Source organism: Ranitomeya imitator, chromosome 2, assembly GCF_032444005.1.
Source record: "Ranitomeya imitator isolate aRanImi1 chromosome 2, aRanImi1.pri, whole genome shotgun sequence".
NCBI lineage: Eukaryota > Metazoa > Chordata > Amphibia > Anura > Dendrobatidae > Ranitomeya > Ranitomeya imitator.
The window spans coordinates 636,138,843-636,154,354 of NC_091283.1; the positions used below are offsets into that span (position 1 = coordinate 636,138,843).

The following is a 15,512-nucleotide window of genomic DNA, read 5'->3' on the forward strand; positions in this document are numbered from 1 at the left end:
AAACAAAATTCCAACCGAAGTGAAATGGTGACAAAATAAAATTAGATTTTTAAAGTGTTAATTTTGAGGTGCACATGACCTAGGAACACAATTCTACATGTCAGTTTGATTACAGAGATTCCAAACATTTTGAATTTTTTTTTTATTTTAGTGGCTTAAAATGAAAAAGATCTGAAATTTGAAAAAAAAAGTTTAATTTTTTTGGGAGCGGCAACTTATTTTTTTGTCACATCAAGCTATAGTTTCTAATTATATCATTTTGGGGTACATACAATTTATTGGCTTTTATTATGTATTTTTTGTGGGAGGTTTGGGGGGGGTTCCAAAAAAATTCAAATTTTCTGTATTTTTTTCCCCTTTATAACTTATTGCATGGGTTAAAATATATATTTTCTAAGTTGGACTTTTACAAATGTGTTGATGCTAATTTTTTTTCTTTTAATTATTTTTCATTGGGAATATGGGAGTGATTTTGTTTTCATTTACTCCCCATAGGGGACTTAAACCTGCTATTGTTTGATCACTTGTTCTATGTGCTACAATATTGCATCATTTCAATATATAGTAAAAATTCCATGACACTTTCTCAGATTTTTGCTGTTAGAGGAATATGCTAACTAACCCGACCAGCGTGTGCCCCGAGGAACCTAATACACACCCTGACTGGCTCAATGTGTGTCTTGGGAGTGTAAAAAAGTTGGCTGGTTAGAAGATATTGATGACCTATCCTAAGGATATGTTGTCAGTGTAAGATCTATAGGGGTCTGGCGATCCACTCGTTAGCTTTTATAAGGACCATCCGGATATGAACACATTGAACAGAGCTGCATTCCATAGCTCCATCCAATGTAGTGGCCGCTGCCGGATACTGCAGAACAGCCATTATTCCAGGACAATCCTGTACACAGAAAACACTGCTGACAGGCAGGGAAATGGGAGACTAGAAAAATGGCCATACATAAGGGGTCTGGTTTTCTACTGTTACAGGTTCTGGAGAATGCAGGCCATTTTTTCTAATCTGAGATAAGCCATTAATTAATGACGCTCAGGAGAATATACAGAGACTTCGGAAATGGTTAGAGAGGAACCCTTTATTATAGGCTCTCACGGAATAAATCGCCAATGTTCATGGTTTGGATTACATGACTCTTCTAATCGTGAGCAGACGTCACAACGTACACATAATAGCCGGCAGAGTTGCAGTTCCGTCTTGAAGATGTTGGCAAGAACGAGCAGAAATAGTGCAACAGTGGAGGGAGGACCGACACAAATGGAGACATCACAGTCCCCTGGGCTGCCTCTAACTATACATTCATTAAAAAAAATTGCCTTGATGAGGTTGAATGAAGAACTCGAAATCATTAATAGAGTGGTAGTTCTATTCTATTTACAAGAGGATGGGGGAACATGAGCAGCAGCCCCCAAGTTACTGGTCCTTCTTGCTCTCGATTGGGGGATTCTCCTTTGCTTCTGCCTCATCTTGGTTCTTATAGGTCTTCTTCGCTTGCTGGTACAGCTCGTTCAGGTTGAACTCTCTAATAACATTTTCCTGATATACAAGGAGATAAAAAACAATAAATAAATTTTAGATGCAGTCTATACCCACATGGGACATCTTCACCAGAGGACCGGCCGCTGTCCAGCAGTAAGAGGACAGCCATTTAGAACACGACTCCCCCAGAGCTGCAGTTTGCAGGGACTCTGCTGTCACTAATAGAGGAATTCCACTCGAGTCTTCCCCAAAACTGAGCAAAACCAATATGGCTGCTTCAAGAATTGACAGACATTTAGGACACAACCATTTAGCTGTCATATTTTTCCAGTCTGTGGTAATAATTCCTGGTCCTGACCAGGGGTCTCCTGCCCGGACCCACAGCCCTCATTCATAGGAGTGGTTCTAAAATTCAGAAGAGATGTAAATCTCTCCACCACTGACTCTGCCTCTGGTCTTGTTCAGCCAAACATATAAAAGGTCCGTGTGTGCCATGGATAGGTAGGATTACACATGGCTCTATTCACGCTTGTGCTCTTACAAAGAAAGTTACCTGAGAGAAGCTCCAAGACACCGCTCGCCCCTTTTTATCCACCTGTGGTCGCCGCAAGATCTCCTTGCCACCTTGAAACAAGATAAGTGTGGGAAGTTGCTTGGACAGCGGAGAGGTGCTGACGTTGTACCTGTAATACATGCAACATGTGAATGGTGGGAATAACAGGAGATACTGCAGGGCAGAACGATTGTGAAGGCACCAGCCAGATGTGGGAGCCTCAATGGCCAGGAGTTCTGGAGGCAGCCATTCTTACCTAGTGCTGACGTCTGGATATCGGCCTATATCCACTTTACCAAACTTCAGACCGGCACAGTTATACCTGTGGGCAGGAACAAGAAACATCGGGTCAGGAGAAAGCACATGTGTGTGTTAGCGTGCGCGACAGAATGGAAAGAGGACATACTTTAGTGACAGCTCTGCGTAAATGGGGGCAAATGACTGACATTCAGATGACCAGTTTGCAAAATATTCCACAATCCAGGAAACACGTCGATCCGACTGCATCTCCTCCTGCAAAGGAAGGGTAGACGATGTATGAGCTTGATGCTGCACTCCGGTCATCACAGGCGTGACCACAACTAGTGATGAGCGCAAGTGCTCGCTATTAGCGTTTCCTAGGGTGCTCCAGTGACACGTTCCAGTCCCCACAGCTGATAGAGTCAGCACTGCTGAGGGGACGTACCACTTCCTATATTTTTGACAAGCAGTCTGTGCCATTTACATTCCAGAAATAACCCCTGGTAATGAAAGGCCCCCCGGGGTATTTACCTCGATTGTTTTGTCACTGAAATATTTGATATGCTCAGGGCCCAGATAGAGCGGGGGCTTACACGTCATCAGGAAGACTGCGGAGGAAAACCGTGACAGCAGTTCACATTTAACAAGCGGTCTTTTAAGAGTTAATTTGGGGGACTAAAGAAGGGCCTGCACACATTACAATAGGTCTTTAGGACTCACCTAGGCACAGGGTGACATACAATAGGCCCATACGGATATCCAAGCGGAAGAACAGAATGGTGTTGGCCACCTTGCTGAACATGAAGATATTCCCAATGTGTTGTTCAATGGTGACTGAAAGAAAGAAATAGGTTCAAGCACTGACAATGCAGCATCACAACCAGTGTCGCCCCGCGCCATCCCAGATCAGCCACAGCGGAGGAGAACAGCTGTCAGATCCTCATATGTCTGAAATATCACTTATATATCTGATGTTAAAAAAAATAAAGTTTCTCCTTGTGGAGATTGCAAACCAGTGTAAGGAGACTTATAGGCCATGTAATGCTAACCTAAGACTATATATATGCAAATAGTCTTTCATCGAGAAAGAACTGCAAATCTAGTCCCACCCATTATGCATAGCAATCCTATAAGTCAGTATCGACCCTGTATAATAAGTCAAGTTCCAAGGGTCGCTATTGACATTTAGGATTGCTACCCCCAATAGACGGCACTGGAGCCCCTGTCCTCCTGCTATTTGCATTCTTCATACACAAACATGGTGAAAGAGGAATAACAGGAAGGGGCACTTTCTGTAAACTGGAAAGATGAGGGCTCGTCTCTCCGCGCCGGTGCACCAGCAGTTATGGCGTCCCATCTAGCTTAGAGCTCCATGGTGACAGGAAATGGCTGCAATTCATGGCTAAATGGCGATATTAGGGGACTGGAACGTTATGAGGACAACACTCAGGACTTACTACTCCGCCTGTTCTTCATCATCACGATGGCGCTGAGAAACATCAAGATCTCCACTTCTCTCTTGGAAAGAAAAAAAAGAAAAGTCAGGTCCTACTGTGTATGGGGTTTGCCATTTAGTCTCCAGCACTCAGTACTTTGGTCAGTCCTTCCCCCATGCTTTATACTGCAGCTATGCTAGTTGGAGCTACTTTCCAATACAGAGAGCAGAGAAGAATTCGGAGTGACACACAAACATAAGGATCTTCCTCCTTGGTCCCACAGGGGGGTGAGAAATGTTTACTAATACCGGTTTCCACCACAGCCCTGATACCTGGTACGGGCTATAGACAGGAGATCGGTGCAGCCATCCAGGTATGATCACAGGGACCAACAACTCAACCAGCGCAGCTGTGCCCAGTACTTCAGCTTAGCCTACAAATGATGGCGGATGAGCGGTGCCAGGCACAGTCACATTACTGCGCTGCAAAGTCCAGAACATCGGAGTACACCATCAATATATGGCCAGAAGAAACAACCAGAGCAGTACCCAATGCAGCTGTGCCTGGCACTACATCTCCGACAATGGGCGATGAGGCAGCTGTGCCCAGCACCACAGCTCGCACAAGAGGCGGTGGGGCAGCCGTGCCCGGCACTATAGCTCACACAAGAGGCGGTGGGACAGCCGTGCCCGGCACCACAGCTCCTACAAGCAGCGATGGGGCAGCCGTGCCCGGCACTACAGCTCACACAAGAGGCGGTGGGGCAGCCGTGCCCGGCACTACAGCTCAGACAAAGGGCGATGAGGCAGCTGTGCCCAGCACCACAGCTCGCACAAGAGGCGGTGGGGCAGCCGTGCCCGGCACTACAACTCACGCAAGGGGCGATGAGGCAGCTGTGCCCAGCACAACAGCTCGCACAAGAGGCGGTGGGGCAGCCTTGCCCAGCACCACAGCTCCTACTAGCGGCGATGGGGCAGCCATGCCCACCACTACAGCTCACACAAAGAGGCGGTGGGACAGCCGTGCCCAGCACCACAGCTCCTACAAGCGGCGGTGGAGCAGCCGTGCCCGGCACCACAGCTCACACAAGAGGCGGTGGGGCAGCCGTGCCCGGCACTACAACTCACGCAAGGGGCGATGAGGCAGCTGTGCCCAGCACAACAGCTCGCACAAGAGGCGGTGGGGCAGCTGTGCCCAGCACCACAGCTCCTACTAGCGGCGATGGGGCAGCCATGCCCACCACTACAGCTCACACAAAGAGGCGGTGGGACAGCCGTGCCCAGCACCACAGCTCCTACAAGCGGCGGTGGAGCAGCCATGCCCACCACTACAGCTCACACAAAGAGGCGGTGGAGCAGCCGTGCCCGGCACCACAGCTCAAACAAGCGGTAGCGGTGCCAGGCACTACAGCTCACACGAGGGGCAGCGGTGCCAGGCACTACAGCTCACACGAGGGGCAGCGGTGCCAGGCACTACAGCTCACACGAGGGGCAGCGGTGCCAGGCACTACAGCTCACACGAGGGGCAGCGGTGCCAGGCACTACAGCTCACACGAGGGGCAGCGGTGCCAGGCACTACAGCTCACACGAGGGGCAGCGGTGCCAGGCACTACAGCTCACACGAGGGGCAGCGGTGCCAGGCACTACAGCTCACACGAGGGGCAGCGGTGCCAGGCACTACAGCTCACACGAGGGGCAGCGGTGCCAGGCACTACAGCTCACACGAGGGGCAGCGGTGCCAGGCACTACAGCTCACACGAGGGGCAGCGGTGCCAGGCACTACAGCTCACACGAGGGGCAGCGGTGCCAGGCACTACAGCTCACACGAGGGGCAGCGGTGCCAGGCACTACAGCTCACACGAGGGGCAGCGGTGCCAGGCACTACAGCTCACACGAGGGGCAGCGGTGCCAGGCACTACAGCTCACACGAGGGGCAGCGGTGCCAGGCACTACAGCTCACACGAGGGGCAGCGGTGCCTGGCACTACAGCTCACACGAGGGGCAGCGGTGCCAGGCACTACAGCTCACACGAGGGGCAGCGGTGCCAGGCACTACAGCTCACACGAGGGGCAGCGGTGCCAGGCACTACAGCTCACACGAGGGGCAGCGGTGCCAGGCACTACAGCTCACACGAGGGGAAGCGGTGCCAGGCACTACAGCTCACACGAGGGGAAGCGGTGCCAGGCACTACAGCTCACACGAGGGGCAGCGGTGCCAGGCACTACAGCTCACACGAGGGGCAGCGGTGCCAGGCACTACAGCTCACACGAGGGGCAGCGGTGCCAGGCACTACAGCTCACACGAGGGGCAGCGGTGCCAGGCACTACAGCTCACACGAGGGGCAGCGGTGCCAGGCACTACAGCTCACACGAGGGGCAGCGGTGCCAGGCACTACAGCTCACACGAGGGGCAGCGGTGCCAGGCACTACAGCTCACACGAGGGGCAGCGGTGCCAGGCACTACAGCTCACACGAGGGGCAGCGGTGCCAGGCACTACAGCTCACACGAGGGGCAGCGGTGCCAGGCACTACAGCTCACACGAGGGGCAGCGGTGCCAGGCACTACAGCTCACACGAGGGGCAGCGGTGCCAGGCACTACAGCTCACACGAGGGGCAGCGGTGCCAGGCACTACAGCTCACACGAGGGGCAGCGGTGCCAGGCACTACAGCTCACACGAGGGGCAGCGGTGCCAGGCACTACAGCTCACACGAGGGGCAGCGGTGCCAGGCACTACAGCTCACACGAGGGGCAGCGGTGCCAGGCACTACAGCTCACACGAGGGGCAGCGGTGCCAGGCACTACAGCTCACACGAGGGGCAGCGGTGCCAGGCACTACAGCTCACACGAGGGGCAGCGGTGCCAGGCACTACAGCTCACACGAGGGGCAGCGGTGCCAGGCACTACAGCTCACACGAGGGGCAGCGGTGCCAGGCACTACAGCTCACACGAGGGGCAGCGGTGCCAGGCACTACAGCTCACACGAGGGGCAGCGGTGCCAGGCACTACAGCTCACACGAGGGGCAGCGGTGCCAGGCACTACAGCTCACACGAGGGGCAGCGGTGCCAGGCACTACAGCTCACACGAGGGGCAGCGGTGCCAGGCACTACAGCTCACACGAGGGGCAGCGGTGCCAGGCACTACAGCTCACACGAGGGGCAGCGGTGCCAGGCACTACAGCTCACACGAGGGGCAGCGGTGCCAGGCACTACAGCTCACACGAGGGGCAGCGGTGCCAGGCACTACAGCTCACACGAGGGGCAGCGGTGCCAGGCACTACAGCTCACACGAGGGGCAGCGGTGCCAGGCACTACAGCTCACACGAGGGGCAGCGGTGCCAGGCACTACAGCTCACACGAGGGGCAGCGGTGCCAGGCACTACAGCTCACACGAGGGGCAGCGGTGCCAGGCACTACAGCTCACACGAGGGGCAGCGGTGCCAGGCACTACAGCTCACACGAGGGGCAGCGGTGCCAGGCACTACAGCTCACACAAGGGGCAGCGGTGCCGGGCACTACAGCTCACACGAGGGGCAGCGGTGCCAGCACTACAGCTCACACAAGGGGCAGCGGTGCCGGGCACTACAGCTCACACAAGGGGCAGCGGTGCCGGGCACTACAGCTCACACAAGGGGCAGCGGTGCCGGGCACTGTCTCTGAGCTGTAGTGGAAGAGGCTGATCAAGGGCATCGGAGGTGAGACCCCCAGTGACCACACACTGGCATGCCAGGGAATACGAGCAGCCGCCACAACCTTAGGAATAGAAGCGAGACATGGAAGCGGATCACAGAACTGGAGCAATGTCTCCCGGTGTGGCCACATGTGCCAGGCTATTAGGGAGAGGGCACACCACCGTACAGCAGTGCAGTACACGAGCCCACCCTGTGCCCTTGAGCACCTGCAGTATACTCACCCAGTCAAAGTCACAGGGGTTGCCATCCTCCCGCTGGCTCGGCAGCGCAGTGCACAGAGGGGGAACCTTACGGATCAGGAGGAAGGAGGCTGACAGCAGCGCAGAGAGCAGGTAATAGGGCTGCGACACCCAGCGCCACAGTCCGGGCGCCGCATACACCAGAGCGAGCAGCGGAGCGATCACCGCCATACTGCCAGTCTGAGAGATTCCACTCTAATGCACAGAAACCCAGAGCAGCAGGAACCAGCGCAGGAACGCACGGGCCAATCACAGCGCGCTATACTACACTAGCCAATGAGACGCAGAAGTGCCCAGGCTGAACGTTACATCACAACACCGCCAACCTATCAGGGACGGCGACAGTGACGAACGAGGACCGAGAATGGGCCTGTGCGCTGAGACCTGCAGGCGCGCATGGTCATTGGATGAGGAAGAGAAGGCTCAGCCCACCGGAAGTGGCAACAGATTCTCTGAACTTGCCAGAGCAGGAGGCGGGACTTAGCATAATGTTCCAATTGGTCGCTCGTCAGAAAGAGGCTGCGTTTGATTGGCTGGTTATCAATGCAAGATGATGGAGGGCTTCTCTGGACTGTTTGTCCCTTCTGATCCGCCACCGACACTTCCCTCTGGGCCGGGGGTACCGGCGGTTGTCTCTGGGGTCGGCGTGGGGTTTGGGGCAGGTAAACCTCATGCCGTTTCTGGAGCGCCCAACTCGTTAGTTCCCGGCCCTCCGCTGCCGCCTCCGCCGTCACTGTCTGCAGGTCCTGCCGGGGAGGATGGAGCCCGGCGCTCGTCCGGTCCCTTCTACCTGCTCCGAGAACTGCCAGGTGGGTAGTGCCGTCTTCTGTGTGCCCGGTGACCTGCTGTTACTGTCTCCTAGCCCGTGCCATGACACGGAGGGTATCGGTCACCGAAACCGGTCCTGAACCGGAGCACAGCACTGGTAGGGGGCGTACTCTGTCAGCAGCCCCGGCTGGTGAGGGGGCACCGTCATGTCCGTGCTGGGCACAGCAGTGTCTGCAGGGTGGAGGGCTCTAAATGGGTCGAAATGTTATAGTGTGACGGTACCCTAAGGTGCCAGAGGGTTAATTCTTTATCGGATCAGTGCTCCCTCCCCGATGTGTGTGTGTGTGTGGTTATCCCTAGCGGATCGTGCCCCCGATGTGTGTGTGTGTGGTTATCCCTAGCGGATCGTGCCCCCGATGTGTGTGTGTGTGGTTATCCCTAGCGGATCGTGCCCCCGATGTGTGTGTGGTTATCCCTAGCGGATCGTGCCCCTAATATGTGTGTTTGTGTATGGTTATCCCTAGCGGATCAGGCCCCCAGTGTGGATGTATGGTTATCCCTAGCGGATCAGGCCCCCAATGTGTGTCCAGAGAATAAAGATGAAATGAAGTGGCACTCACCCGATCTTGCTGAATGAAAAGTGTCCTTTATTCAGAGTGCATACTCACAGACATCTAAAGGAGAGGCGGCTTGGTAGAAGGAAGGGTGCGAGGGGAGGCAAGAGGACGACGGCCGTTTCGCGCCTGCGCGCTTCAACGGGACCTGGACCGTTGAAGCGCGCAGGCGCGAAACGGCCGTCGTCCTCTTGCCTCCCCTCGCACCCTTCCTTCTACCAAGCCGCCTCTCCTTTAGATGTCTGTGAGTATGCACTCTGAATAAAGGACACTTTTCATTCAGCAAGATCGGGTGAGTGCCACTTCATTTCATCTTTATTCTCTGGATCTTCATTGCTTTTTTGTTGAGCACCACCCGCCTGCTATTGATTACTGCGCGCCGCAGTGATTCTGAATTGAGTCTCCATTTTTTCAGCGCTGTTTAAAGTTCATTTAGGCGAACTCCACGTTACATTATAGTTGTGGAGGAAAACACTTGGTGCCATTCTATCTTCATTTTTACAATTTCCCCCAATGTGTGTGTTTATCCCTAGCGGATCGTGCCCCTAATATATGTGTGTGTGGTTATCCCTAGCGGATCGTGCCCCCAATATATGTGTGTGTGGTTATCCCTAGCGGATTGTGCCCCCGGTGGGGGGGTTATTCTTAGCGGATTGCTGCTCCAGAGTGTGTGTGTTCCTAGCGGATCGGTGCCCCCGGGGGGGTGTGGGGGGGGTGTGGGGGGGGTGTGGGGGGGGGTGTGGGGGGGAGGTTTATCCGCTTGTATCCTTTACATTCTACTTATTTTTTTTATTTGTCTCTTTCAGGGCTCTCTGACCTCACAGGCAGCGTTAATCTTATTCTACATTACAATCTGGAACATTCATTTGGGAAATTCTGTGGCAAGAAAGTCAAAGAAAAACTCAGCAACTTTCTACCGGACCTGCCAGGTAAGAAGTGAAAATGACCACTGTCCAGGCATATGAACGTTGTGGAGAGAGAAGCCCTGCCCCGGGTCAGAGAGGAGAGTCATGACACTGCGGCTTTCACAGGCTTGGCCGTCCAGGGGCTGGGGTGGCCGTCCAGGGGCGGCGGCTGGGGTGGCCGTCCAGGGGCGGCGGCTGGGGTGGCCGTCCAGAGGCGGGGGTGATCAGTGCTGATACATGAGCTAGTGAAGATGGCCGCCTCCTGGACACAGAACTCACATTGAGCATGAAATATAAATTGCCATAATGCTGGAGTCTAGTGTTCATCACTGTGGTTCCGGGTGCTGTGCCCCCTTTTCCCCCCTCACTGCCTTCACTGATTAATGAACTCTCCTCAGAGATTGAAGACGGGCTGAACAGAAAGTGTAATCCATAGCTGCCACCGGAATTAAACCCTTTGTACGCCTGCATCTCCCTCTCTTTCTATACTGGAGGAAACAAAGCTGTCGGAGAATGTGTTCTCTATCATTGTACAGAGGGGCCCATGTCACACAACACGCTGTATTACTGGTGAAACCTTTAGGCTATGTGCACACGTTCAGGATTTTTGGCGTTTTTCGGCCGTTTTCCACCGAAAAAACACCCAAAAACTTACATAAGTATCCCATCATTTTTAATGCATTCCGCATTTTTTTGCACATGTTGCGTTTTTCTCCGCTGCGGAATCGCATTCTGGAAAAAAAGCAGCATGTTCATTCCTTGTGCAGAATCGCGGGGATTCCGCACACCTAGGAATGCATTGATCCGCTTACTTTCCCCATGTGGCTATGCACACCATGCGGGAAGTAAGCGCATCATGTGCGGTTGGTACCTAGGGTGGAGGAGAGAGACTCTCCTCCAGGCCCTGGGAACCATATAATTGTTAAAAAAAAAAGAATTAAAATAAAAAATCGTGATATTCTCACCTTTCGGCGTCCCTGGCAGCCTTCCCGCTCCTCGCGATGCTCCCTTTCCCACTAATGCCTTGTGTCAATGACCTGTGATGACGAAGCGGTCTCGCGTGATGCTACGTCATCTGGGGTCATTGCTGGGAACAGGAGCATCGCGAGGAGCGGGAAGGCTGCGGGGGACACCGAAAGGTGAGAATATCACGATTTGTTTTTTTAATTATTTTTCACATTAGATCTTTTTACTATTGATGCTGCATAGGCAGCATCAATAGTAAAAGGTTGGTCACTCTTGTCAAGCACTATGTTTGACAAATGTGACCAACCTGTCGCTCACTTTTACAAGCAATGCTACAGATCGCTTGCAAAACCCTTGTGTTTAGCGGGAATATGCATGCCAATTCCGCATGCGTATTTCCAGCGGCAGCGAGTTGCAGAATTGCCGCTGAAATTTCCACAGCAATTCTGCAACATGTGCACATAGCCTTAGTGTTATGTAGGTGGTGGAGGCCAGTAAATTCTGAGAATGGTCTGTGCTTTCTGACCTAATCCTATCAGTCATTTCCGTTTCTCCGTGTCCTCTTTGTAGGTATGATCGATACCCCCGGCTCTCAGGATAACAGCAGTCTCCGATCTTTAATTGAAAAGCCACCGATCTGCGGGAATTCCTTCACTCCTCTGACTGGCGCACTACTAACTGGCTTCAGACTACATGCAGGCCCGGTGAGACGAAGCACATTTGTGTACCGCTAATGCTGTCATTACCAAGTGATAGGAGTGACTGGTTTTCTTGTAGAACACCCCAATAAATGCAATGTCTACTGCATTGTTTCTCAAATCAACTTGTGACCCCGATCATGGGACCCAAACCTGTCCTCACTGGCGACATGAGACGAGATCATATTGTCCATGGTGATGCTACCTCTGTAGGAGGCGGTGGGCCACTAAGGCCGGTTACATGTATTTAGGGTGGGCAACTTTTCAAAGCTGGAAATTTGGACAGTACAGTGGAGTTTTGTATTGGCCATGCAGTGCGGGGGCTGGATTGCACCGTCCTCTGCTTCATATATATGTTCTGCCATCTTTCTTCAGCTTCCAGAACACTGTCGTCTAATGCACATACAGCCCCCAAAGAAAAAGAACAAGAAACACAAAGCAAGCAGAACACAGGAGCCGGCTCCTCCAGGTCTGTATGATGGGTGTGGGTATGTGATCGGCGAGGAGGTGATCTCCATCTCACTGTTCTGCCTTCTGCTACAGAAACACCATCAGATTCTGATCACAGGAAAAAGAAGAAGAAACAAAGAGAAGATGACCCAGAAAGAAGGAGAAAGAAGAAAGACAAGAAGAAAAAGAAGGTAAGATGAAATGGATGGATGGAAGCCAGGGGCAGAACGAGGGAATTTTGCAACACTGTGTGCGAGCCTGGTGATGGCAAGTGCACCAGTGACTGATAGCATCTAGCTCAGTGACCATCAGTCACTGGTCATCCTCAGGTTCATACATTGTTACTGGTTGTGGAGTGCTAAATAAAATGCAATGTAAAGCTAGAGACTTGCCTTCTGCCTGCGCAAGCGGCATGAATTTTGGCTTCTAACTTGGAGGATAATATGTACAGCTGCCTGTGGGGTACAGTGTCTGGCATTGTCTTGAAATAAGACCCAAGTATTGGGACACCTCCATATTACTCCTATAGGAGTCCTTATGACCTCCCATTCTACATCCATAGACATTAATATAGAGCAGGTCCCCATTCTGCAGCTAGAACAGTTTTTGGAGCTTGTGTTCATTTTTGCACATTCTTCCAGAAAAGCATTTGTGGGGTCAGACGCTGATGTTAGATGAGGGGGGCCAGGCTCAGAATCTGTTCTTGTTCATCACTAATGGTATTCGAATGAGATGAGGTCTGGGTTCTGTGCGGTCAGTCAGGTTTTTGCCCACCAAACTCGCGCTAACTATTTAAAGACCTTGCTTTATGCACTGGGGCACAGTCATGCTGGAACAGAAAAGGCCCTTTCCCAAACCTTTCCTCAAACTTGGAAGCTAAAGTTGTCCAAAATGTCTTGGTGTGCTGAAGTATTGCGACTCTCCTTCACTGGAAATAAGGGGCGCAGGCTGACCCCTGTAAAACAATCCTATAGCATTATGCCTCCTGCACCAAACATGGCAGTGGCACATTGCAGTCAGGAAGGAAACCCAGACCAGTCCATCAGATGGAGAAGTGTGATTCATCAATCCATAGAACAAGTTTCTACTGCTTTAGAGTTCAATGGTGGCGTCTTTACGCTACTCCATCTGACTGTTGGCATTGTGCTTGGTGATGTAAGGCTTTCATGTAGTTGCCCGGCCAAGGAAACCCATGCTGTGCAGCTCTTGATACAGTTTTTGTGCTGATGTTAATGCCAGAGGAGGTAGGTGCTTTGCAGTTACTGACTCGGCATAGCTGTGGTGACTTCTCTGTACCATGCCCCTCAGCACTCGTAGACCCTTCTCTGCAACTTTACATCATCTGTCACTTTGTGGCTCCTAAACATTTCCATTTTTCAATAATACACTCAGATTTGATTGTAGATGATTTAGGAGACAAGAAATGTCCTGTTACGCTGGTGACGTCCTATGTCAGGGCCGCACTTGTATCTGAGCTCTATAGAACGTTCTTTCACAAATGTTAGTGAAGGCGACGGCAAGGTGAGGGGCTGGGTATTATATACCCGCGATAATGGTAACCTGAATTCACGGATTAGGAGGAGTGTCCCAATATTTGTGTCCAACCATGTATAGTCTATGGTTTTGGGAGTTGTCGGCAGATAAATGGGTCACTGTCCGATTGTGCAGTTCATTGCCCAGCAGTCCATGCCCGGTAGCACAGATCAGCAGTGGTGTGGAGGAGGACACAAAGAGGAAACCAATGAAAAGGTATAAATTTGGGGTGGAATCCGTGCAGCTTGGTGTACATTAGCAGAAAAAAAGCTTATTAGTATTTTTATCCCCTTTTAGATTGAACTGTGTGTTGAGCTGTTCTCCCCTTGGCCGTGCCACCTGCTGCGCTGGAGTTCTGTGCACAGCTGGATTCTTATGAATGGGGCTGTGTTTTAGCGCTCAGCTCAGCAGGTGGTTAGGAACACTGTAGGGAGAAAATCTGAGAAGCCACAGCACTTGGCCATGTTCTTATGTGGCGTTTTTGCTGTGTATTTTACACCGTATATTTGATACATAACATACTCAGCATTTTGCAGTACCAGCATAATTAATGCGTACAACGTCTTTTTTGGGAGGGTCCTTAAACCCCCACAGATTGCTAATTAGTCCCCCGAGAATTGCACAGATCTAGCCATAGTTTTTTTTAATTTTTTTTTATTTTTCATTTGTACGCCACACTGTGCGAACGCCTGACACCTGAGCTGCACACTTCACGGAGGTCTTTTGAATGATTAGTGAGGGTCTTGCCACCCAGACCTCCACTGATCTGAAAGCAGTTAAACTGACTGCAGTGTATTAAAAAAAAAAAAAAGAAAAACATGCTGTTTAATTATTCATTAACGCCTTTATGTTGAGGATCCATCTGAGCCCTGCCAGGTGGAACCCCAACCGTCAGGAAGTATTGGAATATGCTAGTAATATACCATAACCTCTTTTCTCACATCTTGTGACGTGTGACTTTTCATTCCTTTCCAGAATCGCCATAGTCCTGAGCACCCAGGAGCCGGAAGCTCACAAAGTGGATTACGTTGAGAATCCTCCTTTATTTGTACATACAATTTTCTGTTACTTTTATAGGGTTTGTTCATTTTAATAAAGCTCCCTCTGTCCCCTTAACAGTTTGTGTGACTTTGACTTTCTCCACTGGAATCGTTTTCTAGTGAATATTGCATCTCTCGTCTGTTACATATTGGGGGCCATGTTTTAAAAGGGGTAAGTCTGTTTGATAAAATGTTATTGTTTGTATCATGAAAAGCTATAGTGTTCCAGTATATGTTCCCGTAGCTCAGTGTGCAGTCTCTTACTAGCGTCCTTCATTGTTTAATTCCAAGGCATTGGGAAATAAATCTGCCCTGGTCACAACTCTGGCCATCTGTTTTAGGGGAGACCTGTGTTATAACAACAAAAATCTGATGAGGTTTATCATAATTCTACCTGATTGATGGTGCCGGATCCCAGGATTCCAAGCAGCGGAAGTTTACCGACCACCATATTGGGACACCCAAATGATGGCCTCTTGCGCGGTACCACTAGCGGAACACCGTCACAACACACACGCGCGCACACACAACCACTCTGTATACGCCGTATGCAACACACACTGTATACACAACACACTGTATACGCTGTACGCAACACACACACACTCTGTATACATCATTCGCACCACACACAAACACACTGTATACTCCATACACACGCACACTGAATACGCCGTACGCACCACACGCACACTGTATACGCCGTACGCACCACACACGCACACTGTATACGCAGTACGCACCACACACGCACACTGTATACGCCATACGCACCACACAACAAGGCAGAGGAAGCCGGTCACATTAAAGGGGTTTTCAAACGAACGAAAGTAAATTTTAAAAATTGTCTGTGTCTGACCGTGTACGAGAGCACATGGGGTACACAGGT

The 15,512-nt window shown here is 51.5% G+C and overlaps 2 protein-coding genes across 2 annotated transcripts; one reads left to right on the forward strand and one right to left on the reverse strand.

Moving 5' to 3' along the window:
* Positions 1 to 1,071: 1,071 nt before the first annotated feature.
* TMX2 (thioredoxin related transmembrane protein 2) lies at positions 1,072 to 7,912 on the reverse strand. Its single transcript, XM_069752685.1, has 8 exons — positions 7,632 to 7,912; positions 3,743 to 3,803; positions 3,006 to 3,119; positions 2,817 to 2,893; positions 2,452 to 2,558; positions 2,302 to 2,367; positions 2,046 to 2,175; positions 1,072 to 1,549 (listed from the first exon to the last, which is right to left on the reverse strand). The coding sequence occupies exons 1-8, from the start codon at positions 7,818 to 7,820 to the stop codon at positions 1,427 to 1,429; spliced, it is 867 nt and encodes a 288-aa protein (XP_069608786.1). The 5' UTR covers positions 7,821 to 7,912; the 3' UTR covers positions 1,072 to 1,426.
* A 236-nt stretch (positions 7,913 to 8,148) lies between these two features.
* Positions 8,149 to 14,699, forward strand: MED19 (mediator complex subunit 19). The gene is made up of 6 exons (XM_069752686.1): positions 8,149 to 8,458; positions 9,838 to 9,960; positions 11,473 to 11,606; positions 11,976 to 12,069; positions 12,144 to 12,241; positions 14,559 to 14,699. Exons 1-6 carry the CDS (start codon positions 8,200 to 8,202, stop codon positions 14,613 to 14,615), a joined length of 765 nt encoding a protein of 254 aa, XP_069608787.1. The 5' UTR covers positions 8,149 to 8,199; the 3' UTR covers positions 14,616 to 14,699.
* The last annotated feature ends 813 nt before the right edge of the window (positions 14,700 to 15,512 follow it).

What these genes read in the sequence shown, in the direction of transcription:
- TMX2 (XM_069752685.1), bottom strand. Translation starts at nt 7,820, where the DNA reads ATGGCGGTGATCGCTCCGCTGCTCGCTCTGGTGTATGCGGCGCCCGGA. An exon ending in GTATGTCACCCTGTGCCTAG is followed by an intron (nt 2,894 to 3,005) that starts GTGAGTCCTAAA and finishes TTTCCTCCGCAG; the next exon opens with TCTTCCTGATGACGTGTAAG. An exon ending in TGTCTTGGAGCTTCTCTCAG is followed by an intron (nt 1,550 to 2,045) that starts GTAACTTTCTTT and finishes CTTGTATATCAG; the next exon opens with GAAAATGTTATTAGAGAGTT.
- MED19 (XM_069752686.1), top strand. Translation starts at nt 8,200, where the DNA reads ATGATGGAGGGCTTCTCTGGACTGTTTGTCCCTTCTGATCCGCCACCG. An exon ending in TCAGACTACATGCAGGCCCG is followed by an intron (nt 11,607 to 11,975) that starts GTGAGACGAAGC and finishes ATCTTTCTTCAG; the next exon opens with CTTCCAGAACACTGTCGTCT. An exon ending in ACAGGAGCCGGCTCCTCCAG is followed by an intron (nt 12,070 to 12,143) that starts GTCTGTATGATG and finishes CTTCTGCTACAG; the next exon opens with AAACACCATCAGATTCTGAT.